The sequence below is a fragment of the Solanum dulcamara genome, chromosome 8 (genome assembly GCF_947179165.1).
Source record: "Solanum dulcamara chromosome 8, daSolDulc1.2, whole genome shotgun sequence".
In the NCBI taxonomy this organism is placed as follows: Eukaryota; Viridiplantae; Streptophyta; class Magnoliopsida; order Solanales; family Solanaceae; genus Solanum; species Solanum dulcamara.
This window is the reverse complement of record NC_077244.1, coordinates 67,788,902-67,816,715: the sequence shown is the minus strand read 5'-3', so window position 1 is coordinate 67,816,715 and position 27,814 is coordinate 67,788,902. Positions and strand designations below refer to the sequence as shown.

At 36.0% G+C, this 27,814-nt stretch overlaps 1 protein-coding gene and 1 long non-coding RNA gene across 3 annotated transcripts; both read right to left on the bottom strand.

Annotated features, from left to right (window-relative positions):
* Window positions 1-204: 204 nt before the first annotated feature.
* On the bottom strand, window positions 205-26,520 carry LOC129901198 (uncharacterized). 2 transcript variants are annotated; one of them, XM_055976319.1, is made up of 18 exons: window positions 26,135-26,520; window positions 25,316-25,430; window positions 23,840-23,947; window positions 23,255-23,436; window positions 22,090-22,285; window positions 14,928-15,185; window positions 13,868-14,014; window positions 13,557-13,635; window positions 12,988-13,101; window positions 12,723-12,913; window positions 8,556-8,674; window positions 4,024-4,147; window positions 3,838-3,909; window positions 3,292-3,418; window positions 3,029-3,143; window positions 1,088-1,278; window positions 871-983; window positions 205-694 (listed from the first exon to the last, which is right to left on the bottom strand). In XM_055976319.1, exons 1-18 carry the CDS (start codon window positions 26,476-26,478, stop codon window positions 428-430), a joined length of 2,862 nt encoding a protein of 953 aa, XP_055832294.1. In that variant the 5' UTR covers window positions 26,479-26,520; the 3' UTR covers window positions 205-427. The 2 variants fall into 2 exon arrangements, with proteins under 2 accessions (XP_055832294.1, XP_055832295.1); XM_055976320.1 differs by having other exon boundaries at window positions 12,723-12,892; window positions 26,135-26,519.
* On the bottom strand, window positions 1,403-3,020 carry LOC129901199 (uncharacterized). The gene is made up of 2 exons (XR_008769788.1): window positions 2,802-3,020; window positions 1,403-2,689 (listed from the first exon to the last, which is right to left on the bottom strand). It is a non-coding gene; the product is annotated as an uncharacterized LOC129901199 (long non-coding RNA).
* Window positions 26,521-27,814: the final 1,294 nt, after the last annotated feature.

The window sequence follows — 27,814 nt, the reverse complement described above, 5'->3', positions numbered from 1 at the left end:
TTACTACCTACCATTTGCATATTGAGGTGCCAACATCCCCCAAGACCCAGTGCTTATCAAAGATTTCCAAAGCAACAGTAATATCAGCTGTAGATCGAATGCATATACTACAGTAATAGGTGCGATGTTTGAGAGGGGCGGCAACACGGGGTCGAATAGGCATAGAAGTGAGAAACTTGGGGAAGACAATGGGAGCTATTGTCCTTAATCCTGATAAAACATCATGCAGCTTATTATAAAAAAGTTTGGAGGAACACTTCATCAAATTATAATAAATAAAAGAAAGGACAGTTTAGTAGTTCAATCGTTGTCGATGAATTGTAGAGTTAGTGGTGGTGAGAAAAATATATTCAGTAGGTCTAGCTAGCTACAAAGACCTCAAATCTTCAAGAAGAATTGAGTTCCATTATGGCGCATATTGTCATTGTCATACGGTACAGTCATCTTTCAGTATCTGTCTTGCCAGGTCATGTGCTCCACTATTTTTGTAAATCAAGTGCAGATTGTATGCTGCTTCTCTGCGTAGATCACAGTAACCTGGTTTTCTATTTTCCACGGGATCTGGGTTCTCATTAGGAAGCTTTGGGATGGGATAATCGTCTTCGTGAGTGTCAAGTACCCTTTGGTAATATATGGCGGCTTCAGAAACAAGACCAACATGATGACAAGCACGACCAAAATTATACAGTGCTTCCTGCAAAAGAGATTCAAGGAGTTCCTTCAAATGCCCCCAAACACTTCTAACTATGTTGATGTAATGGAAAAGAAAAAGATTAAAATTTAAATCTTTACAAAAAAGTCTATTTCATATTGGTTTATAAAAGCAGAGATCAGACGTAAAAGAAGGCTAGGCAAGTTCCAAAGTAGAACCTGTCTGTTTCCTGAAAGCCTCAAATTATTGTACAGGAAAGATATTCCCTGTAGTACACACTGATGCTTGTTCTGAAGTCTGAATCCAAGAGCTACATTTATTAAAGCACTTCCTGGGAAAAAAAGGCAAAAGTCAAACCTTGAAATTGATAACATGAAAGATTAAAACGATGGCAAGTCTGCCTTCTTCTATTTGATTGTTAGAAGAAACCCATACCCACACAGAGATTTATCAACTGATTATCTGTCATCAGCTTATAAGCTTCCAAATACTCTCTAGCTGCATCTTGATGATGGCTGATCATGGTAAACTGATGACCAGCAATAATAATTGGTGGTATGCAATCTTTGTGTTTGATACGCATATTGTTCATGAACTTGCTATGTTTCGGATGTCGATTATCTAGTCTGCACATGATCATCCATAATCAAACAAACAAGTTACAATAATAAATTAGAGATAAGGTCATGCAGTCATGAATTTGTAAAAGGAGGAGTTCTCTTTTTGATTTGTTCATTAAGAAAAGTTTCCTTTTTCTTTTGTATCTTTAAAGGCTTCAAAATCTTATTCTGGACAAGATAAACTGTACTACCAAATCTCAAGTAACTACTTTCTACTGATGCTCTACTGAAAATATATTTTTCGTATATCACAGGTAGTCGTAAGGTCTGCATACACTCTACCCTCTCCAGACCCTACTTTGTGGAATTGCACTAGGTATGTTGTTGTATCACAGATTAATTACAAAAGAACTGAATGCATGAATAATCCATTTTTTTTTAGATTGTAAAATTCAACCCAGAGTGCTACAGTTTATATACATACATTACTAATCTAACTAAAGAATATCACATTCAAGAAAATATAACAAGATCGCAGAGATGTTTAAGATTCAAACTACAGTGGACAGGAAAACAATTGAAAGACTAGTAGACTACTAGGCTGACGAAAAAAACAACTGAAATTACTAAAACGTAACAATTAATTGTGTTAAGTTCAAATCTGAGAACTGTATTTACATTGAATGCATAAGATAGTCCCTCCTTCCAAAACTGAACCACCTACTTTAGGCTTTAGCAAGCACATAGTTTTATACTAGAAAGTCGCAATACAATGTTATGTTTTAATTTATTAAGAGTATAGGAAATAATGATTGGGATACGCAAAACGCTTGGAGATCTAAGATGTCAAAGCAAATTCAAAATAATATAAAATACTATGATTTATGTCAATTAACTTCCTGATAATTGTACAATTTCTGTTGAAGGACAGACGTCAATCTACAGTTTAAAATAGAAATCAGGTCAAACAAAATAGAAGGCTGCTGGATTGTAACACGGGCAATGAGGTGGTGGCAATACTACAAGATTAGCAGAATGATTTATACAGGCCGGTGTGGTCTGCGTATTAGTGTCACCAGACCCCATTTGTGGGATTACACTAGGCATGTTGTTGTTGTTGTTGGATGTGAATACATCATTATACTTAATTTTTTAGAGTATAGGATATAATAATCGGAAAACCTGAAAGTTAGGAAGTTAAAGATGCCAAAGTGAATTCAAATAATACAAAATAACATTATTCTATTGAAGGAAAGAAGTTAAACAAGGAGCATGAATCAAATAGCTATTCATAGCCTCAATGTGATACTCTTTATCATTTAATGATTAAAAAAAGCCTTAATGTCATACTCAAACTACTACTGGACAGGTGGTGGATTCCAACACGACCAGTGACGGCCATGTCCCTCCAAGAATTTTCTGTAGTACATTTAGGATACATAAATCCTAAGAACCAATCCATGCCAGTGCTTGCTGACTGTTACTTAGTCCCCAAAAATGCGCAAACACAAAAACAATCCTTGTTACTTTAGTGTTGCATGTAATAACGTAAATCTATTCAATGCACTGTAGAAATATTTCCAACATACTTTAGGCACAAGAAACTTATCAGCCAAATTTTCCCGATCTCAACTCATGGAGGTTCAGCAGAATCAGCGAGTGCAAACAAACATTTACAAACAGGTAGTTACCTCTATCATTCAGTTAATTCCACCAAGCACCTGTTAAAGGAGGAGGGAAACAGAAACCAATTCCACTAGTACCAACCACGAAAACAGAAGACTGTTCAGAATACTGATAAAAGTTCTGCCGATACCTTGATATTACTTTGTAGTAGCAATTCCATGCTGCATAGCTGTAAGGATGCTGACTGACAATGGAACGTGCACAATCGAACCCATGGATGGGATCAGCAATGTTATATCCTACTTCTACAAGATAGAAAAAGAACGTTTTAGCAAGCATGCATCTCTGCCTTTCACTTTACAGTATATCTCAACCTGTCAACAGATGTCTCAAAGTAGTTTATACAAACAATAGCAAAGGGAGAGAGTGCTAATACTAGAAGCTGAAACTTACGAGCTCCAAGAGCTTGCAGCTCCGCTTTTTTCTCAACAGACAATGTGCTGGATGCCAATTTTAGACAGAGATTAATGATCTCTAGTGCATCCCAATACCGTTGCAAGGATATTAAAGCCTTGCAGAGCTACAAAAAAGAACTTTAAAGTGAAAATTTGCATTCTATCTGACAGAATTACAAGTACTTGTTAAACGGGCAAACAAAGAATCAGAAGGAAATTGGAGATCTATTTAGCATTGAAAATCCCGTGTGTGTTGTCATATTCAACTACACATGTCAAAGAAGACATCTCATACCTCTGCTTAGAGTAAATGAGTATCTGTACTGATATAAAAAATGTAAGCATGTGTTGTTTAAAAACGAATAAACACAAGAAATGCATTAATGCGTGAAAATGGAACAAGAGCAACAATCAACTGATATGATCATATTAAGGAAAAGAAAGAAAAAGATAATCAAAAAAAGAAAGAAAGAAAGAAAAAGAAAGGAGAGGAAGTAGTTAAAAATAAAAGAAAGAGATGAGATGGGAAGCAAGAAATACTAACATCTACAATAAGACACAGGTGTTCCTCGTCTTTTAGAAGATCTGGTAGTGGAGGCTCTCGGTATACGTGCTCCTTAAGAATTAGGATAGAATACAAGAAAGAGAAGGAAATAATAGGTTAAAATCATGGGTATAAACAGAATGTAACATGTACGATAACAGAAGACATTGGCAATGAGCTTCTCACAGGAAACTCGCTGTCCGAATCGTCACTTTTCCAGTCAGCTCCAGCAGCCAAAGCCGCAGCTTTTTTTGCTTCCTTTAACATTTCTTTCTTCCGAAGCAATTTTTTTGCTCTTGCAGCTTTTGACCTATCAAAAAGTCACAAGATTAATTATTTGATCAGACATTACCATATCCACTGTTGAGATCTATCTATTTTATATCCCTCCTTCACAACAACAGGTTGAATCGCAGGTAAATGAATGGCAAAAGATCCCAATAACTTCTGTTAAAATTCAGAGAGCTCTTCATCGATGTCCTCTTCTTGTAATTGAACCTTTAATATAATTTCACTCTCTATCAGATAAAGATATCAAAATTAGTCCAAGTCCATGCAACCTACCTAATCAGTCCCAAATTTACCGACATGTTGTGTGTGTAAAATAATTATGGGATAATTTTACTGACCTTTCTCCAAGTTTGTCTTCATAATACTAATCATTAATGTCAATAATTAAAATATGATTCATTTGGTTTTTTGTAATTGTGGGCCCGAGTCAGAGTGCGCCGACTAATTCTAATTCCACAGGATACCTGACACCTCCCACCAACAACAGGTACCAAGTATGTGTCCACTAAGACCAAGACTAAGACAAATGGGAAGAAATCACTTAGGGGTCGTTTGGTAGAGTGTATTAGCAAAATCAATACATGCATTAATTAGGTGTATTAGTAGTACCTTGTTTGATACACTTTTTCATGTTATGTATAACTAATGCATGTATAACTTGCATTAGTTATACACTCTATTGTGTATTAAGGTGTGTATTACTAATACCATGGATTTCTAGGTATTAGTATTACTAATACCATGGATTTCTAGGTATTAGTAACGCAAGGGGATTTAATGCATGCATTAACATGATTAAAGATCCAATTATCCCTCAAAATCCTTTTTACATCTTTTCCACCATAATTGTTAAGGATATTTTTGTAAATAAATATTTTTATGCAATGCATGCTATTTTAAATACACTAAACCAAACAATACATAAGAAATATTTTATCTATAATTAATGCAAGCATTAGTAATATACTCTATTTAGCATTAAATTCATACACTCTACCAAACGACCCCTTAGTATTTTGTCTCTGCTGGAATTTGAACTTGAGACCTCATAGTTCTCAACCAATTCATTGACCACTAGGTGACACCCTTGAGTGCGTATGATGAAATTTCCCTTTCGAATTTATCATCAATTTTAAGTTTCAAAGTTGCTTAATTTTTTAGAGAAGAGGAAACTTACCACAATATGGATGAAACCTAACAGAGAACACAAGCTATGTGTTCCGTGCTAATTATAACAATCTCCACCCCTCCCCTCCCCTCCCCCCTAAAAAAGAACAAGATAAATACAACCCTCAATTTTCTAGTTTATTTGATGAGACAATAGAAGGGGAGCCTTGGAGTAACTGGTAAAGTTGCTGCCATGTGACCAGGAGGTCACGGGTTCAAGCCTTGGAAACAGCCTCTGGCAGAAATGCAAGGTAAGGCTGCGTACAATAGACCCCTTGTGGTCGGGCCCTTCCCCGGACCCTGCGCATAGCGGGAGCTTAAGTGCACCGGGCTGCCCTTTTTATTTGATGAGACAATAAGGATTTAGGATTTTTGACCAAAAAAAGAAGGATTTAGGATGCGAAAAGTGGGAAGAGACCAATGTACTGCTTTTAGATCTTGGACAATATGAAATTTAGTTGGGATGGGACATTGATAATGTCAAGCAGTCATAATGGGTTGTAAAACTGTGGGATGCTTCAGCTAGGCGGTTTTGTCAAGTTTTTGCCACTAGCTATTTTATACTTGTAGCATTGTGGGTGCTTTGGATAATAATGTAGTAAGTTTCTGCTATTCAGTTTTCATTGATTTTCTTACTTCTCAAAAAACATTGTTTGAGAACAAAAAATTGATTGTAATTTAGAAAGGACAAACTGGTCATATTATAATTATTTTTGCATAAATAATAAATAGATTCAAACAACTGTTACAAAGAAAACAGTATAAGGGAGGCCAGACATCATATCACAAATCACAAGTGAGATTAATATTATGAAACCAAACCTGGAGGGAGGTCTCCGGAATTATCCCAATACATAAATATAGGTGACAATAGGTTGAATTCAAAATTGGCCCCTCTAAGTCTTGGGTTGAAACGGCTAACAGAGTGTCTACAAATTGATTCTCAAAGACAAGCTAAAAGTTCCCAATATCTCAGTTAATTTTCTAGTTTTAAATAGCATGCTAAGGCTGGATAACATAGTTATAAAAGAATTCTAGCTTTTGAATTAGGGATAACAGCCACAGAATCATTTGGCATGATATAGAAAGTGGAGCATGACTCTCTGTCAACAATAATTAAGAAACAGGAGATAGTTCAACAACAAGCACTAGAAAAGGAGAGGTAATGGTGTCTCTCTTCACAAGAAACGTCTAATTTCCTAAACATGGAAAAGGTTGAAGACATTGATCTTGCTTTGACCAACATGTCAAGAGCTCAATTGGAGAAATTTTATCCATCACTCTCTTAAAGCTGGCCGTTCGTGAGGTGCTCACCATCATAGGCTCACAAACAACCATATAACTAAATAAAACTACATAATTAGACATACTTCACTATCATATATACCATTACGTATCTTACCACTAATTAAGAGTTTACTACCATATATTGAGGAAGATACACTTTGATACATGTATTTTTGCTACCAGATACACTGAAATAGGGAGAGAGGTGAGAGAGATGGGGAGGGAGGCAAGAGAGATTCGCTATGTATCCTGGATACATGCAAATCACACCAGATACATGTATATGTATGTATCTAGTGTGATTCGCATGCATCTGTAATACCAAATACATAGGAGCGTGGCAAGCGAGATGTGAGAGAGTCAAGGGAGGCGAGCGAGATTTTTTATGTATCTCACATACATATGAATCCACTTAATTATAATGTATCTAGAACAAATTACACCTGATTTTGACCCCACGTATCCCGAGATACATGTATTTGGACGTATCTGAATATATCTGAACGCACCAAAATCTGGTAAGATACGTAATATTGCAAACTAGAGTGTATCTAAGTAATTAGCTCCTAAAATAGTTGGATTTTACGTAAGTTTTCCATACAACATACCCAGTGCAATCCCACTAAGTAGGGTCCGGGGAGAATAGGATGTATGTAGACCTTACTACTACCTCGTAGAGAGGTAGAGAGGTTGTTTCCGAATGAGATGGCCAAAGCATGGATAGAATGAGATGGGCAGCTCCAAGGAAGGTACATACAGTGTAAAGGAAGGCTATCACAAAATGTGCTCACAGAATGAAGTCATTGATCTCTGGCCATGGAAGTTAATCTGGAGAACAAGACTTCGCACAAAGATAAGTTATTTACCTGGACACCACGGCAAGTGGCCACACTGACTCAAGACAACCTGTGTATGAGAAAGTTCCAACTAGTGAATAGATGCTACATGTGCCAGTGAATAGAAACTACAAAATCATCTCTTATTGCACTGCTCAGCGGCTGCTAACATCTGGCACGTGTTCCTACCAGTTCTTGACCTCTCTTGGGCATTACCTTTGACTATAAAGGAAGCAGTTGAAAGCTGGAATTCTTGGAGAATCAGCAAAGCCATCAAGAACATCTGGAAAATGATCCCTAGCTGTATTTTTTGGTGTGTTTGGATAGAAAGAAATAGAAGATGCTTTGATGGGATATCAACTCCTATCTCAGTTCTCAAGGGTAGATGTCTGTTACTGCTCTTTAGTTGGACCAATTATGCTCCTGTAAATGATGTAGGTTCTTTTGTAGATTTCATTGGCTCTCTAAGCCTGGCTCAATAGCCATCTTTTGCTTTTTGATTAGCTCCCTATGCTTAAAGGCCTATTGTTGTTGGAGCTCACATATCTTTTGTAACTTCGCATCTTCTGGATGCCAGCCATACAAAACCTTACTTCATCAAAAAAAAAAAAAAAAGATAGGCAAAGTTTAATAAAGATAGCTGTTAATTTTCTGTTTTTTTCTGGTAAAATGTTAGTTCTCTGTACTAGCCCCTCCTTTGACTCCTTTTTGTGGAGTTTGTAATTACCCTCCAGAAACACCCCTGATGTCGACTTTTGATATATATACAAGTTGTTACCTTTTCCAAAAAAAAAAAGAACACTACTATCTTTGCATCTTGAAAAGAAATGGACAGTACGACCTCCATGTGTGCCAATCATTTCTAAGGATGTATCTTTTCCTTACAAAATTTAAGGTACTGGTAAAAATATCAACAACAAAAAAACACATCAATTGATATTTAAGAAAATGATATAAATGTAAATGAAACAATTTGTTCACAAACAGAACTTATCTTATCCCAAAACATTTCATGGACAAGACTTTTAGCTAAATAAGCTCGACCCCAGAAACTGCTTGGTTGGCTACTTTTGCCCATAGAATCCTCAGCTAAAGGAGTGGAAAGAAAAAGCACAACATGGTAAAAGTCAAACTCACAGATCAGATGCCAAAGCTACAGGCCTAAAGCCATGAAAGATGGTATCTGTTCGGTGATCGTCCACAACCTTGATTCTTTGATTTAGAACACTTTTAGACAGCCTTCTCCGCACTTTGACCTAAAAATATATCCACCAATTAAAAGAAAGAACAAGCAGAGTAGTGAAAAGTGAAAAGTGCAAAAAGAACCTCAAAAAGTTTGTTGGAGCTTTAAGCGCAAAGTGCAATTGAAGCGTCGGCTTTAGTGAAGATATCGCCAATGAAATAGAAAATAGAAATCTAATGTAAAAAAATGTAACTATAAACACAAACAATAATTACTTGAAGAGAATGGAAAACTATGATCAAGCTATACATATGCCCTTAAAGACAAAACCAATTGGTGAAAGTGCACATGACTTAGCTTCTTGATGCCTACACAAAAACGCTAACTAAGTGCGGCGAAGCGCACAACATGGACTTCATTGAGTTTCAGGACTTACGCACGCATTTAACAACACTAAGAAAAAGTTAGATACAAGCTAATCTCTGAGAGTTGAAATGATGTTAACAATTGAACATTTCTTCTAGAAAATTAAATAACTTGACTTAAAAGTAACCACAAATAATTTTCTAGTATGGTTATGGCTTATGTTTGATTCTATTTGGGTACTAATTATGGACATCTTTACAAAGCAATATGATTATGCAACTAGGACACTCCTTGACATTGCAAAGTGACAAGTTACAAAGACTTCAACATAACTTTTTATGCAATACAAAGGAAGGAACAAACAAGTAACATTTAGTGAATTCGAGACTTGTCACATCAGCCAAAAGGAATGAAGAGGATTTGGAGTGAAAGATCTCAAGTTATGTAATTAGGGTATGGCTAATGTTGGAGTATCATGAATGAGTGGAACGACTTTTTTTTTTGAGGAAGGTAACATTTTTATATATAAATATAAGACTATATAGTCAGCCATTAATTAGAGTGTTTAATAAAGACAAATTACACAGCTCCACTATCATCTATAGGGAGTCTAGAACATCAAAAATAGATTCATGAGTTTCTAGGGACTCCTTTGCACCAAAAATACAACAGGACCAGACACTTCATTTTTATCTTTGGATATGACAAGCTTTATCTTCAAAACATCTTTTATTTATTTCTCCTCAGATTGTCCACCATATGCAAGCTGGGACAGCCTTCCATCTCTCCTTCTGGATTGAGTTGACACCTTCCCTGTTCCAGCATGCCAGAACATCCACTATGTTCCTAGGCACACTCCAACTAATACCCCTTAAGCTGATAAACATCCTCCATAGTTGTGTAGTTAGTTTGCAATGCAAAAAGAGATGGCTGATTGTCCCTGCCTCAATTTCGCATACGTAACAATTGGACTGCAACTGATAACCTCTCTTGCAAAGGCTATCCACTGTGAGAACTGCATCTCTAACTAGTAGCCAGTTGAAGCATACTACCTTGTTAGGCTAAGTATGGAAGAAATGCAGAAGACAAGAAGGAGAAAAGTACCAGCACACTTTGAAGTGCACTCCGCACTTCTTGGCAGAGAATCTGGAGAGAAATTGGAGCAGAAAGTGCTGGCGCACTTTAAAGTGTAGCGGCACAAATTCACTGAAGCTGAGGAAATGCCACCACACTTTTCCACCACCAAGCAAAGTTTTGAAGCAAGATTATGAAAAGTGTGATCCACACTTCATTGTGCGTGCTACACTTTGCACCTGAAAAGGGCATTTTTGTCACGAATTTTAGACAACATAACAGTCTTTAGGTCATGTTGTTAGAGGAGTTAGAGGAGTGGAATATCTTTTGAGCTAAGAAGAGCCTCCATAGTCAACTTAGGAAGGTTTTGAAGGATTTCACCATAGAGTATCAATTTTCTTACCTAATTACTCTTTGATTGTGTCTTTCTTTTCCTTTCATATCATTTCTAGTATGAGTAGCTCAACCTTATAGCTAGGGTTGTAGACACTTATGGCATTTATGAGATGGAATACTAGTTTATCTTGCTTATTATTACTTGAGTTGTGATTATCTACTTGTTTCTATTTTATTTGTCAATTTAGTGATTGCAAACACTATATTAAGCCCTTCACATCCATTTCTTGCTTGAAAGAGTGGAAATTGGATTGGGTATCGAACAAGTAGCAAGGAATTGAGTATATTGAGGAATTACCATTGTCATAAAAAAACTTATGCTTGATTAATGGAATCGAACTAGGAATAGGGAGATTTCTACTTGGGTCTATCAATTGGGTCTTAATATTTTTCCTTGGGTTTGAAAGAACATTTGGGGATTAGCTTGCTCGAGTTGGAAAACTCTAGTAAGTAATTATCAATTGAATTATTTTCATTAATACTAGTGTTCATGTACTAGCTATACCATATTGAGGCTACAACCCCGGTCCCTTTTAAAATCAAAAACAAATCATACTTTCTTGCATTCCAAGTGTTCGAAAAATTCGGAGCTTATAAAAATGTGATTTTGGTAATTGGTACATGTTTTCTTAAACCTTCCATAAGACCCATATTCTGGCTTTTAGCTGGAGAATATCCATCTGCTTCCGGAAGAAATCGAAGAATTTCTTGGAAATCCTACAAGATCCGTTCGTTCTTTTTACGCAGTCTATGGTTCCATTGTGTGTGCTCCGGGTAAAAGTTTTGTATAAATGTATCGCCATGCTATTAAGTATTTTTATTTAAGTTCTTATGTCCGAAGAAATGATTCATCGAAATAATAAGTCACCATTGATATTGACATATCTGAGAATGCCAAATGCTTGGAGTAAAATAGTCTAGTTTTAGAATTAACTGTTCACTCACTCTTTTGTTTGAAGATTAACTTAGGAAATTCACACACTCTTGGACACCTTGACACACTCTTACTCCTCGTGGGATCGACCCCAACCTTTGTTGAGTTTATTATTGCTACAACCGTACTACATTTCTTTACGAAGTGTCGGATTGGATGTGATCAACTATCATGGTTGACTGATGCAATTAACTCTCTTTTTTCTTTACGCCTGGGGCATGGGCTTGTGCAACATTCCATTGGCTCCAATTTTCAGAGATGAGTATCCCTCACATCCCAACAAAGACAAACAAAGCAAATTAATTTTTAATATACCTGAGTTGGCATGAACATTCTACTTTGATAGTTGAGCCTGAGCCGTTAAGTCTACTTGAGGTTGCTTGTGTTCAAATTTACAGAAAGCTAATATTAGATTCTTTTCTCCATCACAACAATAGGGCAATTAGGTTAACCACTAAAACTTGTTGAATAATTAAAATATAACAAGGTATTATCTTCATCATCAATGGTTATCGAGCATTGGAAGAAGACACAACAACAACATACCTAGTGTAATCCCACAAGTGGGGTCCCTAGGGTAGGCTGTACGCAGATCTTACCCAACATTTATGGAGTAGAGAGGTTGTTTCCGATAGATCCTCAGAAACAGAAGAAGTTGGCCCAAATTAGGATTAAGTTCTGGGGAGACCCAAGCATGTGATGAGCTGGCAAACAAGATGGCTACATCGTGTTTTTTTTATGACAAGGGAGGGAAACCCGCAGCCGCTACCCTTTGGGTGCGTACAAGGTAAAACTCACGCTCCTATGCAATAGCTCACAAACCACACAGGAGAGGTAACCCGCACTAGGCAGCCCGGTGCGACGAACTTGAGTGCTCAACCCAGAAGGCAAACCCCTTGCTTTCGCTGGCAAGGGGCTTCGAACATGAGACCTCCAACATGGAAGTCCCAAGCCCAAACCATTGGGCCACCCCGAAGGATCAAGACGGCTACATTGTTCTAGACAAAGGCATGTGATCAGCTATTTTTCTACTCTTCCTCTAGACATTTAATGGCTTACATTCTAACAGTATACCAGATAAATCCCAGCCAGAAAGTTGTGATTGCAGCTTCCCAAGCAAGTCGCCCAGGGGAGTAAGCTAGTAAGTATAGTGACAATGAATGATTGCTATGCGAGTTTCAACTCTAGATTTATTTAAATTTTGTTATAAGTAATTTTTTTGAGCTGCATGAAGAAACTTTCATGTCAATGCCCCCCCCCCTCCCCGACTCACTAATAGAAATATCACTTTTGAAAAGAAACCGTCCCTAACTAGCAAACTTTAAGGTCATAATGAAAAGAGTAAGCTTACCTTTGGTTGGACAGACTTTAGAAACAATGTCTCACGAATCAAAGGAAAAATAACATCCACACAAGCCTCTAGTGACCCTTTAGCTCTATAAATTTGGCAAAGCTTCAGCTTTATCTTGCTATTAAGCCACCAAGATTTTGGTTTACCAGAACTTGAGTCAACTGAAGATTCTGGAAATGAACCACAGATCTCTTAAAGGAAGTTTACAACGATCCACATAATAGAATGCTAAAAGTATCCCAAGCAAATGATTTATCATTTATACCTGATTCTTTGGGAGGGGAAAGCACAGAAGCTGCTTCATCATCTTTGTCTTCTTCAAGGAGGACTGATGATAAAGTTAATCGAGCATCAACACTATCCTCAAGTTCATTTACAGCTGAAAAGAAAATCCAATCAGATAAAGACATTGAATAGATTTGAAGCATCAACAGACTAAGCAAGTCACTAACACAAAATAAACCCATTCTGCAGGAGGGTACATAGATGAGGAGGTAAGTTATGTCAAACCAGAGCTATAAGGGGTCGTTTGGTTGGGAGTAAGATATTCTGGGATTAACTATCCCAGGATAAGTTATCTCAGGATAAGTTATCCCACCATGTATATGGGATAACTTATCTCATCACTGAGGTATCAATGGTGGGATAAATAATCCCATGACTACCTAATACCTCCAACCAAACACAGGATAAAATAATCCTACATTTTATCCTGGATTATTATTCCTTATACCTCACACCAAACAACTCCTAAGTATTTAATGAAGTCTATGCACCTATAAATATATACACACACACTATCATATATATACATATCATATGCTATGTGGATACCTTTATAGAAGTACTCAATTGCTTGTACTCTTTCCCTCAAAAATACATAACACTCGGCAATTTTTAAGTGTAAATAGCCCTGAAAAGGATTATAATGGATTAACCATCAAAAGATAATAAAAGGAGTTTCAGAAGATGGATATGCTTTACTAGTAGATAGTTCCAACAAGGTTCCTCTCAATAACAGATCAACTGAGCATGGTAGATCTGCTTGATAGTACAGAAAGGGCACATATACACGTGCTTCCAAGTGAAAGGATAAAATATTGCAATGTACACAGAAGCAGTAAAAGGGGCAGTGTATTCTTTACTTTATTCTTGTTGTCATCTCCAACAAGCATCATATAGTACTTCAAAGCTGATTCATAGTATTCAAGTGTCATAAAGGAGTCCGCGACCTCAGTAACTATATCAGGATGTTGAGATGCATTTTCAGATAGTACAGCACTGAAAATAATCTGCACATTGCTTACAAAGTTAGAATAGCATATAACTTCAGTTCAATTCATACAGAAATAGTATAGAATTCTTTTAGAGACAACAGAATAGGGTACACACCACCCTCCTCAGACCCCATTTGTGGGAATACACTGAGTATGTTGTTGTTGTTGTCGAATAGGGTATTTAGAAGAGATAAGATTGGATTTCACTTCAGGATTAGACTAAGCTTTGGGCTTAATAAAGAAGTCTACAACCTGTGACATTCAGGGTTCCAACTATGATCTGAGGTCATCGTTAAGAAATACTTAGCCAAACTTGAGATGTATAAGTACTTTTGAGAACTCATTTGTCAGAGTCCTCCTCTTCCTCAATCTTCTCCTCGGAAAACTACCCTACTACTTGGGCCACTTTAGTGTCACTTTAGCTCATTAGCGTGAAGTTATAAGTCCCATATGGGTCCTATTCTGCATGTTCTCCCCTATAGATTAGCTTTAACTTTACTAGTATCCCACCTAGCACCATTACATCTAGTTATGGTCCCAAATAACTGAAAGTAGCTTTCTAATTTCAGATGGTACAAAGTTTTAGTTAAACAAATCTCGACCACATTTAGCTTTTCCATCGTCATGTTACAGAAATAAGCAGGAGCTTTCAAATGGAATACAACAACAACAACAACAACCCAGTGAAATAGAACAACTCCGGAAACCTAGTCCAGTTGCCATGATTCCAGTAGCACGTAAAAAAGAGAAAAATCATTGACACTTCCACTGTTATACTCATCAGAATATTGTGTTTCACTTATTGTTCTACAAACTACTGTACTAGATCAGCCATTACATTGCATAAAGAACTCAACATGGCAGAGTTATTGTGAGTGATGGCACTTCTATAAGCAACAAGAAATTTCAAGATCAAGCTCCAACAAACCTCTGCCTCCTCTATATGGCCAAGATGTAAATGACATATTCCAGCTTTGATACTTAAATTAAGAGGCATCTGTTTCCCAGTAAAATATCTTTGCTTTGCACACTCAATCAGATCAAGAGCTTTTGAATGTGCATTGTGTTCCATGTGTATCACAGCTAACAGGTGTATCACACTTAAATCAGCTTCAGTTTGATGATTTTTCAGGTAGTCTTCGAGGATACCAACAGAGCACTCGTGTTTGCCGCATTTTCTGTAAAACTGGAGAAGCAGACAAGAAGTCAATTTCAGGCTTAACAGTGGAATATGAGAGTAAGTACTATTTGATACAGCATTAATCATATATAGACAAAAAAAAGGAGAAAATCCTGCAGTTATCAGACTAAGAGCCCGTTTGGATGGGCTTAAAAACAGTAACTTTTATGTATGAAGTGCTTTTAGAACTTTGAAGTGCTGAAAGTTATTTTTATAAATAAGCAGTTGAGTGTTTGGATAAAAGTGTTTAAATGAGGAAAATGATGTGAATTTTAGGGTTAAAAGAGTAAAAAGGGTAGTTTGGGAATTTAGTTAAAATATAAGGGATATAAAAGTAATTTCCATGGTCAAAGAAAATGACTTTAAGCACTTAGAAAAAAAAAGTTAGGAATCCTAACTTTTCATTTTTGACTGACTTTAAGAACTTTATAGCTTAAAGTTAGCATTAGGCAAACACGTCCAAAAGCTAAAAAGGGGCTTTAACTTAAAGCCCATCCAAACGGGCTCTAAAGCAACAGTCTTTTTCATAATGATTCTCTGGGCATGTTCTCATCGATTTGTCAGATCTAAGTTCACTCTTGACAGAATCATAGGAGTGCCAGGGCAATCCCTTGTGCAAGATGTTATGAAATTCCTTGACAGTACAGAGTTTGCTTTTTAAAAAGTAGAAATGTGTGTAAGCACTAAGGAACTTTTCCAACTACATAAGTAAACCTGGCAGAAACAATAATCAGAGGATATTGAACAAAGGATTCATGTCAAAAAAAACTCAAAGAAACGACATCAAGTTACCAATTCATGGCATAGAAAGAGAAAATCCTGATGCTGAACCGTCAAAAAATGATCAGAAAAGATCTGCCACCAGAAGAAATGCCGATTTCCTGCATTAGCTTCATCGTCTCCAGAATCACACAGAGACGCTCCAAGAACAGTCTCCATGTAATATAATGTTGTAAGTTCTTATTCGAGCTACCAGGCTGGTTGCAAAGTACAATCCCATGGACTTAGAGAAAAAGAAGAGAACACTTAAGAATGAATTGTGGAAGTGGAGAGGGTGAAAGGGGTAAGGGAGTTGGAGGAAAGGGAGAAAGATAGCTCTGTTGGCTATAGCTCAAGAAACTAGTTGGAGAGAAAAAATATAAGGGATTGTGGTTGGAGAAAAGGAGCTCAAATGCAAATTTCTTTCATAGGATAGCAGTAGCGAAAAGGATGAGAAATTTCATAGAGTTTGTGGAAGTAAATGGCTTGTTATTCCACGGAAAGGAGGTGGTGGAACCGTAGAAGGGCAGAAGTGGATTCGATGAATGCTTGTAAAAATAGGAGGTGAGTAGGAGACCAAAGCTGGGAAATTTAGGGTTCAATCAAATAGGAGAAGAGAAGAGGAAGTGGTTGGTAAAGGCAACTGAGGAAGATGAGGTAAGGGAGATGGTGGAGAGTTGTACAAGTGGTAAAGCTCCAGAACCAAACAGATTTACACTTACTCTTCCAACATTTGCATAGTCGAAGAATAGGTGATGGAGATTGTTGTTGAGTTCCAGGAGACTGAAAATCTTGAAAGAAGTCCCTACAGATCTTTAATATCCATCGTACCAAAAAGGGAGGGAGTAATGCACATCAAGGACTATAAGCTATAAGTGACTCCATTGTGGTGTATCTATAAGATAACCTTAAAAATGCTTCTAAAGGAGGCGAGCGCTTCACTCACCAAGAGACCCTACTCTTCTGCCTTAATAATTACATCAGATAGGAAGTACAATTAATACAAACAGTGAAATAATATGATGCTGCATGAGATGATTTCTTCATATGGTACGCAGACCTCTAGATACATTACTCTGTAGGTACAATACTATGATGATTGAATGCGCTAAAAAGTAGCAAGATAAAACCTAAAGAAGAAGATTTAGGTTGTCTGTAAATTCTACAACCTCTTGGGTTAATGTGGATAAGAACATAACACAGTGGGACCAAAAGCTAGCTACAGGTGATACAAACTAGTTACAATTAATGCTAATTCATTATTTATGCCCAAAAATCAGGTCTAATGTATTAGAGGCCTACGGAGAGAAGAAATGGCAGTCCGAATCTCACCATCTGGGTTCCTAGAACACTGAAGAAGAAATATTATTTTCACATGGTTGGCAGCTAGAGTTCGATCCTCACTGCAGGTAACTTCAGGAAGAAAAAGATAGCATGCATCACTTGGTGCTGCATGTGCTCAATCCTCACGATAGATAACTTCGGGAAGAAAAAAATAGCAAGCATCACTTGATGCTGCATGTGTAATAATATGGAAAAGGATGTAAATCACCTATTGCTACATTGTCTGTTGGTGAGCCAATTATGGTTGATAATATCGAACATCTTCGGCCATGCCAAGGACAGTTAACATGTGACATTTAGATGACCTTCAGATGAAGGGAAAGACTGAGACGAGCGCGACAAGTAGCTCATGTGGTTTTAATGTGGGTTTGTGGACATAAAAAAGGTGGAGAGCATCTAACAGGGTAGAGAATATTTTAGTACAAATTAAGACTAAGCTCTTGTTTTTGTTAAAATTTTGGAGCACCCATGAGTTTAGTATTAGTGCAGATGATTTGGTGAATTTGGTGAAGAACTGTGTTCTCTTGTAGGTTCCCACTTTTGTTATATAACTTATATCATACTTAGAGGATGTTTGGATTGGCTTATGTTAAGTGCTTTTGACTTTTAAGCTATCCTTTTTTTTTGTGATTTTGGGAAACCATCTCTTTCTACACTGCAAGATCACTGGCAAACTATGGAGGTTATTCCTGAATCTTAAAGGTATGTCATGGACCATGCCTGCCAAGATCACTGAAGCAATCCAGAGCTGGGAGGAAACAGGAAAGCAATCCAAGAACAGAGACAGATGGAGAATTGTCCCAGCTGGTATATGGTGGGCAATATGAAAGGAAAGGAACTCTAGAGCTTTTGATAGTATAGAGAATAGTATGCAAAAAGTCAAACTAAATTGTCTTATGCTACTATGTTTTTGGTGTAATCAGTTATACTCAAATGAAACTATCTCCATAATTGATGTACTAGACTCAATTTAGTAAAAGATAGTGGGATTTGAAGTGCATGTTGTAAATATTGACCAGTACAGATTTAGTACTGTCTTTTGAGGAATATACGAAGTTACCAGTTTCAAAAAAAAAATCTTTTAAACACTTACTTTTAGGCCAAAAAAGTACAAAAATAAGTTAAAAGCTAATGGTTGGGTATGACCAGCTTATAGGTTTTAGCTTTTAGCTAATAAGCTGTTTTTAAAAAGTCAATCCAAAAACCCTCTTAGAGCCTGTTTAGATTGGCTTATGACTTATAAGCCAAAAAGGCATAAGTTAGAAGGCTTTTGGCTTATTTTGGCTTAAAATCAAGTACTTATAAGCACTTTTTATTTTATCCAAACACTACAAAATTGTTTAAAAGTTAGTTTGGCTTAAAAGCACCTAAAATAAGTCAATCCAAACAAGCTCTTAATAAATCTTTACATCATGAAAATAAAAATCTTTTAATAACTCTGTCGACATGCTACCTCCCAACAACATAGTAACTGGTAACTCAATCCACCAAGACTTAGTTTCAAAGAACTTTTAATTTGCCTGAAAAGACAAGTTATTTACCAATATTGGAATGTACTAAGCCTAAATACAGCAAAATGGAATTACAGAGGATTCATATTGTCTATCCAAACTAATTTAAGATTAAGAAATAGTTGGGTTTCTTTTAAACCGGTAACTTTGTAGTCCTCAGCATTAAGGGTTATGTTGGCCACCTCCAAAAGTGTTAATTACACCAAAACAAAAGAAAACAGAAATACTTACACAGCTCCTAACACATCCACTAGTTGAATTTCCTAAGAAATAGTTAATTGAAAGATTAACTTATCTACCAGATATATTTTACCTTGGTGTATTCAATGAATAGGAAATTACCTTGGAGAGGTGGCGGTAACTTTAATTTCTTTTACCTTGCAATTCAAAGTTTGATTAGAATTGTCAACAATAACATACCCAATGTAATCCCCACAAGTGGGTCCATGGAAGGTAGAATGTACGCAGACCTTAATCCCACAAGTGGGTCTTAAGTAAGGTAGAGTATAACGCAGACCTTACCCCTACTTCGTAAAAGTAGAGAGGTTATTCTCGAGAAAACCTCGGCTCAAGTGCAGCAAATCAAAGTAGTTCGGGAAAAGAGTTAGAGTTAATATACCACTAGTTACAAAAGTGGCTCACATATAGCCGTACCGTTGCAAAAGTGATTCACATATACCCCTCTGTTACAACAATGGCACACATCTACCCTTTTCATCTAACGAGATTGCAAAAAAATAATTCCAAATAATTTTTTTGATTTCTTATTTTAAAAATATCCATGTAGGGAATATATGATCTTTTTCACACATGAATTATTTTTTTGACGTCTTTGATTATATCATTATTTGAGTTTTTTATTCTTATTTCATTTATTTTTTTTCATTCTTTAGTGTAAAAATATGTGAAATAAAAAGAAAGAAATGTGAATGAAAAAAGAGAAAAAAGTAAGAAAAAAACTTAAAACTAATATTTTTTGTGGCTATATTGTAATTTAAAACTATTTTTTTGCAGTTATATTTTAATTTAATTTTTGTATTTGTAAAAAATGTGCATCTATAGTAAATTTTACAAGAAAATTAGTGAAAAATTAAATTTGACAATCAAAACAATAAATCCAAATTAGTCATTGAATAAAACAAGTCAACAAAAAATATGTGTGAGAAAGATCAAATATTACCTCTACATGGATTTTTTTTTTAAAATAATTTAAAATTAAAATTTTTCACTTCTGTTAGAGGAAAAGGGTATATGTGAGTCATTTGTATAACAATAGAGTATGTATGAGCCACTTTTATAACGAGGGTATATCAGCTCTAAATAACAAAGTTGATTGGTATATCAGACCCTTTTCCCAAGTAGTTCTAAAAAAAGGAAATATGGCGTGGAGAAAATAAGTCAATTAATACGGAAAGCAGTATAGGGCATCTAGAAAAGGAAAAGTAACAACAACAACAAAATAATGTGGTAACTATAATATAAAAGACAACAAATTGTACCAGATATCAAAAATAATTGATTAGAATTGCCATACCCTGCTATCATTATTACTATCACTCCATCACTTTTATCATTCTTTATCATTATTATTGTTTTTAAGATGTCTATTAATACTAAATATTTTCCATGTCACTCGTTGCAGTGTCCTGCATTTTCCAGATATTTTCCATGTCACTCGTAGCAGTGTCCTGCATTTTCCAGATATTTTCCATGTCACTCGTTGCAGCGTCCTGCATTTTCTAGACAAGTGTTGTCCACATGTTTGTGTTATCTAACTCAACATTCATGTAAAAAGAAATTCCAAATTTTCAGGAATAAGTAAATAATGTTTACATCAGCATATGTAGTCTAACGATATTCTACTTCATGAATATCTTTTTTTATTGACAAGAGAAACTTGTGCCCATTACCCTTTGGTGCACAGAACATATACTCTATTCCGATGTAATAGCATACAAGCCACACAGGAGAGAGAAATTATACTAGGCAAACCTCGTGCGGTGAGCTCAACCGAAAAAACATGCAAAGGTTTTCCTGAATGGAAGTCAATAGTCGATCATTTGCTTACTTGATGTACGACTAGGCCTCATCTTAATAATAGTATAGATTTGTGTTGGGAAGTGGGGAGTAGCAAAATGTTCCTTTTTAAGGAGGTGGGTGAGAACGTGGATAATATTATGTTACATTGCAACTTAGCTACAAAGTTATGGTGGGATATTATTAATTGGTTTGGCATTTCATGGGTGATGTCGAGACCATGAAGGAGTTGATGTTCAGCTGGACGGCTGGTGCTAGGAGAAGAAGGCAAAAACTTGGAGTGTTACTCCGTTTGTGTTAATGTGGGTCATTTGGAGAGAGAAAAATATGAGGGTTTTGAAGGGACGTAGATGAGCTTTGCCCAACAGAGGAGTAGCCTCCGCTTCCTTATTTTCTTTTGGTGCACCTATAAAGATCCTATTTGTATAGAGGATTGGGTGTCTTTTGGAGAGACCCATTTGTAGGTTTCTCCCTTTTAGGGTATATCTTTTGTATATGGCTATCTCAGCCTTGTGATTATTAATGAAACCCTTTACTTGATAAAGAAAAAGTGATAGTAAAGCATGTTGTCTTCAGTAATAAGGCAAAGGATGTCCAATGAACATTAAGGACGACAGTAGAAAGTGAAATGGATTTTAAAAAAAGCATAAGATGAGGTCTTCAACATGTAACCATTTGGTGCTTAGGCCAAAACAACTCTAAAAAATGAATCTTGAGCCTAACTCAACCGGAAAAGTTAGTTCAAGAGGGGAAGATTGCCTAAGACTATATATGGAGACCATCACCCATCCCACCTCAAGCCCAGACATGGACAGCATATGGAGCATGGACAATTTAATATGGGGACCCAACATCAGAAAACAAGAATTGGTAAGGGTCTTGCTCTGATACCATGTCTAAAAAATGGACATTGGGCCTAACTCAATCCCTAAAGCTAGCTCATGAAAGGAAGATTGTCCAAGGCCATCTAAGGAGTCCACGTATCCATTAAAAACAGTGTGGCACTCCAACGCCCCGCACATCCATGATTGGACATCCGGAGCGCGGACAATATAAGACGGGAGCGCCAACATCGAAAACAATATTTTTTAGATGGACCCGACTCTAATAGCATGTAAAGAAAGGAGAACTGCCCAAGACCACATAAGGAGACCACCATCCCTTTTCTATCCGATGCGGGACTCTTTAACAACAACTTTATGCAAATCAACAAGACAACAAAGTTTAACAGATACTGAAGGAAGGATAGATGCAGATACCTGAACAGCTTTCTTAAGTACTTCAACGTCATTAGGGCATCGACGAGCAATTTGTTCATACGACTCTGCAGCTTTTTGATAATCACCAAGTTCAATATATATTGAAGCCCTTTGATACCTGAGACTAACGTCTTCAGGGTCAGCTGTTATTGCTTTGGAAAGACAATAACGGGTCTGTTTCATATCTCCCTGCTCTCTGTACAGTTACAAGTCATCCTTAAACTGATGATACTCAAGAAGCACCAATTGTTGCAAAAATAAACAGGAACCAGGGAGCAAGCTTATACAACAATTTTTAAAAACAAAACCTAAATTTGGCAATAAAAACACGGTGAACAATACATATCTACTATTTCATCATGGGTTTAAAAGGAAACAGATCAAATGCCCCTCGTCACATACATAACGCACTCCTACATTAAATGCCAAGAGATGTGATACAAAAAGAAATCCTTTAGTAGGCTGTCACTCAAAATGTAGAATATCTGAACTTTGTGCATCAGTATCCAACATGCACAGACCTGATGCTTTCTTAATTCCTAATGCAGAATGGGCTTTTTTCTCCCCCACAATATATCAATTTGAGCTCCGTTAGGACCAAACTATCACTTAAGTATCACATAAGGAGTAAATATATTTGTATCCTTTTGGTTCATCTCTCTCAATGTCTTTAAAACCAAAAGTAACACAAAGAACCCTTAACCGTCCATCTAAGCATATCTGTCTCCTTCACTTTTTCAGAAGGTTAAAGAAAACAGTAAATGACAATGGAATTTTTGTGTTAGCTTTCAAAGGATGCCCTTCCATTAGGGAATACTGAAATAACTGCCAAAGTTGAAAGGAAGGACAGAGAAAGCCCATTTCAGAAAGGGATCAGCATTTTGGGATATCACTGAATGCGCAAGGGACAAAGATTTGATCTCAAGGGGATAACTTTTTCCCCTAACCACTGAATCTCTAAATATATGCAGGAATCTACTCCACATAGGAATGATAATACAGTGCTGTATGAATAAGAAAAGGAACAAGGATGACATATTTTACACCATATATGAGTAAACAGCTCAACTGCGTTTTTCTTGAAATGTATATACAACAGAAAAAAATATAAGAAAAGATAAAAAGAAAAAAAAATGATGATACAAGAAGTCCAAGGAATTCTCACGTGGACCAAGCAACCAGGAGATTCCATAGAGATGCATCCTTCGGTGACAGATGTGCTGCAAGCATGTAAAAATTCATAGCTCTCTTCTTATCACCCATAGCATCATAAATCAGGCCAAGTGTATGGTATGGATCAGGAAGGTTTGGCGAAAGACGAATGACTTCACGCAACACACGTTTGGCCTGAAATAAAGACCACTAACAATGAGATAAATAAGAAATGGAAGGACTAATAGCTGTTATAGAGCCCTTCCTAAAGCAAATCCATCAAGAACGGGGAAAAGACCACTTCTTCAACACGTGTGCACAAATTTTACATATAACTGACAGAAAATACCAATCAAAAAGCAAGTAGGAACAAATATTCAGAAGCAAAAATAGGTTCGTTTTTTAGAGCAGGCCTATTACCGACAACAACAAAGAGAAAATAGCAACTTCATGTGTCAATTCATATATTTTACTGTGTAGAAGAAGTGTTGATAAAATTATGTTTTCCATGCCTTATTGATATCATATCTACATGCAAAGCAGAAAATTATAAATGCAGATCAAGCAAGTTCATGTATGCATGATGCTAGCTGTGTACCTCTTCGTAACGGCCATGTGCATAGTGAAGAGTAGCATCACCAAGTTTTCTTTTCAATTCTGAACTAACTTTACTCTTTGATCCCTTCCGCCGACCTCTCTTCTTGAGCTAAATATGGTACACCATAACACAGTGAGCAGATGATCACTAGCGGCTGCACAATATTTACAATATGCAAAACGAAAACAACTTGCAACCCAAAATAAAGAGGGGACAAAACAAGAGGTTGCAAAAAGACTACCTAATAAACTAATTTCAATAAAAATGGTGACAGCCTCAGATAGTTCTGAACAGTCAAAACATAACCAAAGCCCATCCAAAATATATTGAGAACTGATAGCTTCACAAGGTGAGTGAATAGTTAAGGTAGGAACATCAGATAGGGAAAACATTCACAATAATTCACAAACTAATTTGTAAAAACTCTTTTCATTCTTCTGGAATCACTAATTTAGTAAGACCTTTAACCATTCATAACTTCCATGAATTGCTTATAATGCAAACGTTTTGAAGGACAAAAGCTCATTGGGTAAGCACCAAAACCACCATCAGTTGAGATCATTGAGTTTTGTCTTAGCTAAGCTTATATCTGGAAGTGTTTCTTGGTGTGACATAACCTTAGCACTGGAGATCAACAAGCTTAGCCTCAAAGCTAGCTTAGGTAAGCAAGATAGTGTTCCATATCCTCAAAACTCGAGGTATTCTTTAATCTACTGCATATGGCATAACCAATTCTTTGTAATCTGTTCTGAGTTAAACAAGCATTCCTAGCTGCAACCCATCCAAAATATGGCACTTTCGTTGCAGCTTTAGTCTTCCATACATCTTCCAAGTCCAAGTTAAGTTCCAATGACCAGCTTGCTTTTGTAATCTTTTTCCCAAATGATTAATGCTACATGTAATTCAATTTGAAATTCCCTTATCATTTAAAAACTATATTAGGAAAAACTCATTTTAATGAGATATAATAAGAGATCTTAAGCTTGAAAGACCTTGACTTTAAGACCTCGTATAAGGATCTGACACCATAAGCTGGTAAAGGTAAAATAAAGTACTATGTTTTGGTGATTGTAGTTTTTCAACTAATGACCACTCTTAAGAAAAATGTGCCTCTTAACAATATGCTTTGCCTTGATGCAATCAGTTATACAATTAAACTTTGAACAAAATATTAATATTTTAATAATTCTTTGGTCTTCTAAATTTTTGATGAAGATTCTTTTGTCTTCTAAACTTTAGTATGGTGAAGATGTCTAGGATTAGTACAGCAGCTCTTTTATGGGTCCGTCAAGAGTTCTTAGAACAAAAATAATAGCCAAGAACCCAAAAACAAAAGAATGCAAATAAAACGAATTGTCAAGGTTGGGCTTGGGCGCATGGTCTGCTTAGATCTAGTATTTTGAAAATGGAGTTCGAAGTTTCTCCAGATTGCTAATGCCAACATATTATACAGCAAACAACAAGCGGATATCATACCTTCCTTGATTTTCTCCTCATCCCATAATTCATAGCTTCCAATATTTCGTCATAGCTTGCTCCTGGACCTTCTTCTTGATGGTATTCTTGCCTAGATTTCTTTGCTGGGATCTCACTGAACTCACTCACAAACCCATCCCCAAACATGGTATAAGAAATCAATACAACACGAAGGTCAATGAGAGGCCAAGTGTCCAAAATCCAAACGAAGCATGTAAACAGTACTGCAAGAGATAATTAATTACACCAATTCCATCCCCCACCCCTAGTTCCAACAATCACAAAATTGTTAGAAGTGCTAGAATATGAGAATCAGAATATCAAAAGAGTTATAATTTTAAGTTAGATATAATCTCACTTTACACAAATTCCATTGAGTATTGTCTTTGACACCTATCTATTAACTTATCGAAAAGAAAATTGGTGTGTCTCAGCATTCACCAAGTCCTCAATACATATTCTTTAATCTCTCCGATCACTATTAAAACTATAGTGATGATAACAACTTCCTATCGAAATTTTGGTTATCAAAAATTCAGTATCAAAAAAAAAAAATGGCAAACATAAAGGTGATTATTTATCTTTCTATGCTTATTCTTGAGCGGAACTTCCAGGAATAAAAGGAGGACTAGGGGAGCATGGATCAAAAAGACAGAGTAGAGCTTCTGATGGTTGTAAAAAAATTTACATCATGCACTTCGAAAGGTATCAATTTTCATGTCAAAAATTCAAAAAATAAATTGTATTTATTTCCATCTACATCAGTAGAATCATTATTCATACCGTATTTCCCCTTTCCCTTCACATTATCAAAATTACCTGGGAGGTTCTAGGGCTTGAGCTTTCCGCTTTTTGGCAGCGAGAGCTTCATATTGGTGCTCGAGGCGCTCAAACTGTTGGTATGGCTGGCGTCCAAAGGCATCCTCTTCAGTGAATGCCAAAGGATCCATTTCTGCGTTGAATTGGAATTTATACTCTCCACTTCCATCATCATCTTCTTCTTCTTCGTCCTCTTCGTCTTCATCTTCGTCTTCATCATCAGCCTCTTTACTGTTATTATCTCCTTCGTCGTCCGCTTCCCCTCCCTCTTCTCCTTCTCTCAATTCCAATTCCATTGGGTGTTCGAAGGCATCAAACTCTGTTAAAGTTTTTTCTTCTTCCATGACTGTAGAGTTTGAGTGAATACAAAAAAAAACTCCCCCACTTAAAGCACTTGTTTTTTCATGGGCCGTTAACTCAACGGGCAACTAATAAGGGTCCAAAGATGAATTTCCGAGGGTTTTGTCGAATAACCAATTTTACTTTGTTTATCGATTAGCCACAGATTTAGAACTGCTCTAATTGGAAAAATAACATGTGATATGCCTATAATATAGGCTCATTTCATATAACATTAATTATAAATTTTAGTACATTTTTTATCAAAAATAACAATATTTTTCTTTATCTGAAATAACAAAAAGAAATATATTTGGTTTTTCTTTTTTTTTTTTTTGGCTACCAAAGAAAATTTTGGTAGTATATTAAAATAGGAGTATATCAGTGCATAAGGTAAAAGAAAAGAAAGTTCAAAATAACTATCCTAATATGAAAATTACAGAAGGTGATGAAAGTATTACATCCAATGTAGTGGTATGGAGAGTATCCTGCTGCAGATCCTCTAGCCTTGACTTTTTACCATTTTCGACACCTATAAACTCTCACCAGGTGCTATGATTCAAAGTCAAAAGAATATTTATTCAGGCTTCCGGGATGGAGTAGAAATCCTCCATATTCCTTGTGATGTAATTGCAAACATCTTGGGAAGAATTGAAATTATCCATTGTCGCAGCTCCGTAGTTTATCTGCTATTATGCAGATGTTGTGTGTTGTTGTTGGTCTTCACATTTGCTAATAACCATATATGTGATGATCTTTGGCTGGTCTAATCCTCATGTATGGTATGTGTAGTTTCTCTGTGTTTAAAATTCTCTTAGCTTTCACATGGAGTGAATTGGTTTTTCTTTCACTCTCTCTCTCTTCCGTTTTTTCTATTCTTTTTTCTCTTTCTCTTTTCTCTATTTTCCGTTTTTTCCTTTATTTTTTCTATTTCTCTTTTCTTTCTCTCCTTCTTTTCTTCTTTTTTGTCCATTTTTCCTCCTTTTTTTTCTATCCATTTTTTTCTCTTTTTCTTTCTCCCTCGTTTAAAAATAATAATTAATTATTTTAATTTAAAATTTAATTATGAATTAGATATTATAGAAATAATATTTTTAATATTTTTTAAATTAAATAATTTTTTCTTAGGTAAATACATATATAATGCATTTCTAACACAATAAAAGAAATAAATATAAACAATAAGTGTAATATATTTTAGATTCAATATATTATGCATATTATAGATATGCTTCAATGCACGTGGTGAATATATAACTAAAATATTTTTAATACAAATGTATTATAAGTATTATGTGTGAATTTCAAACATTCTAGTATTATTCAAATTAATTTACGCTG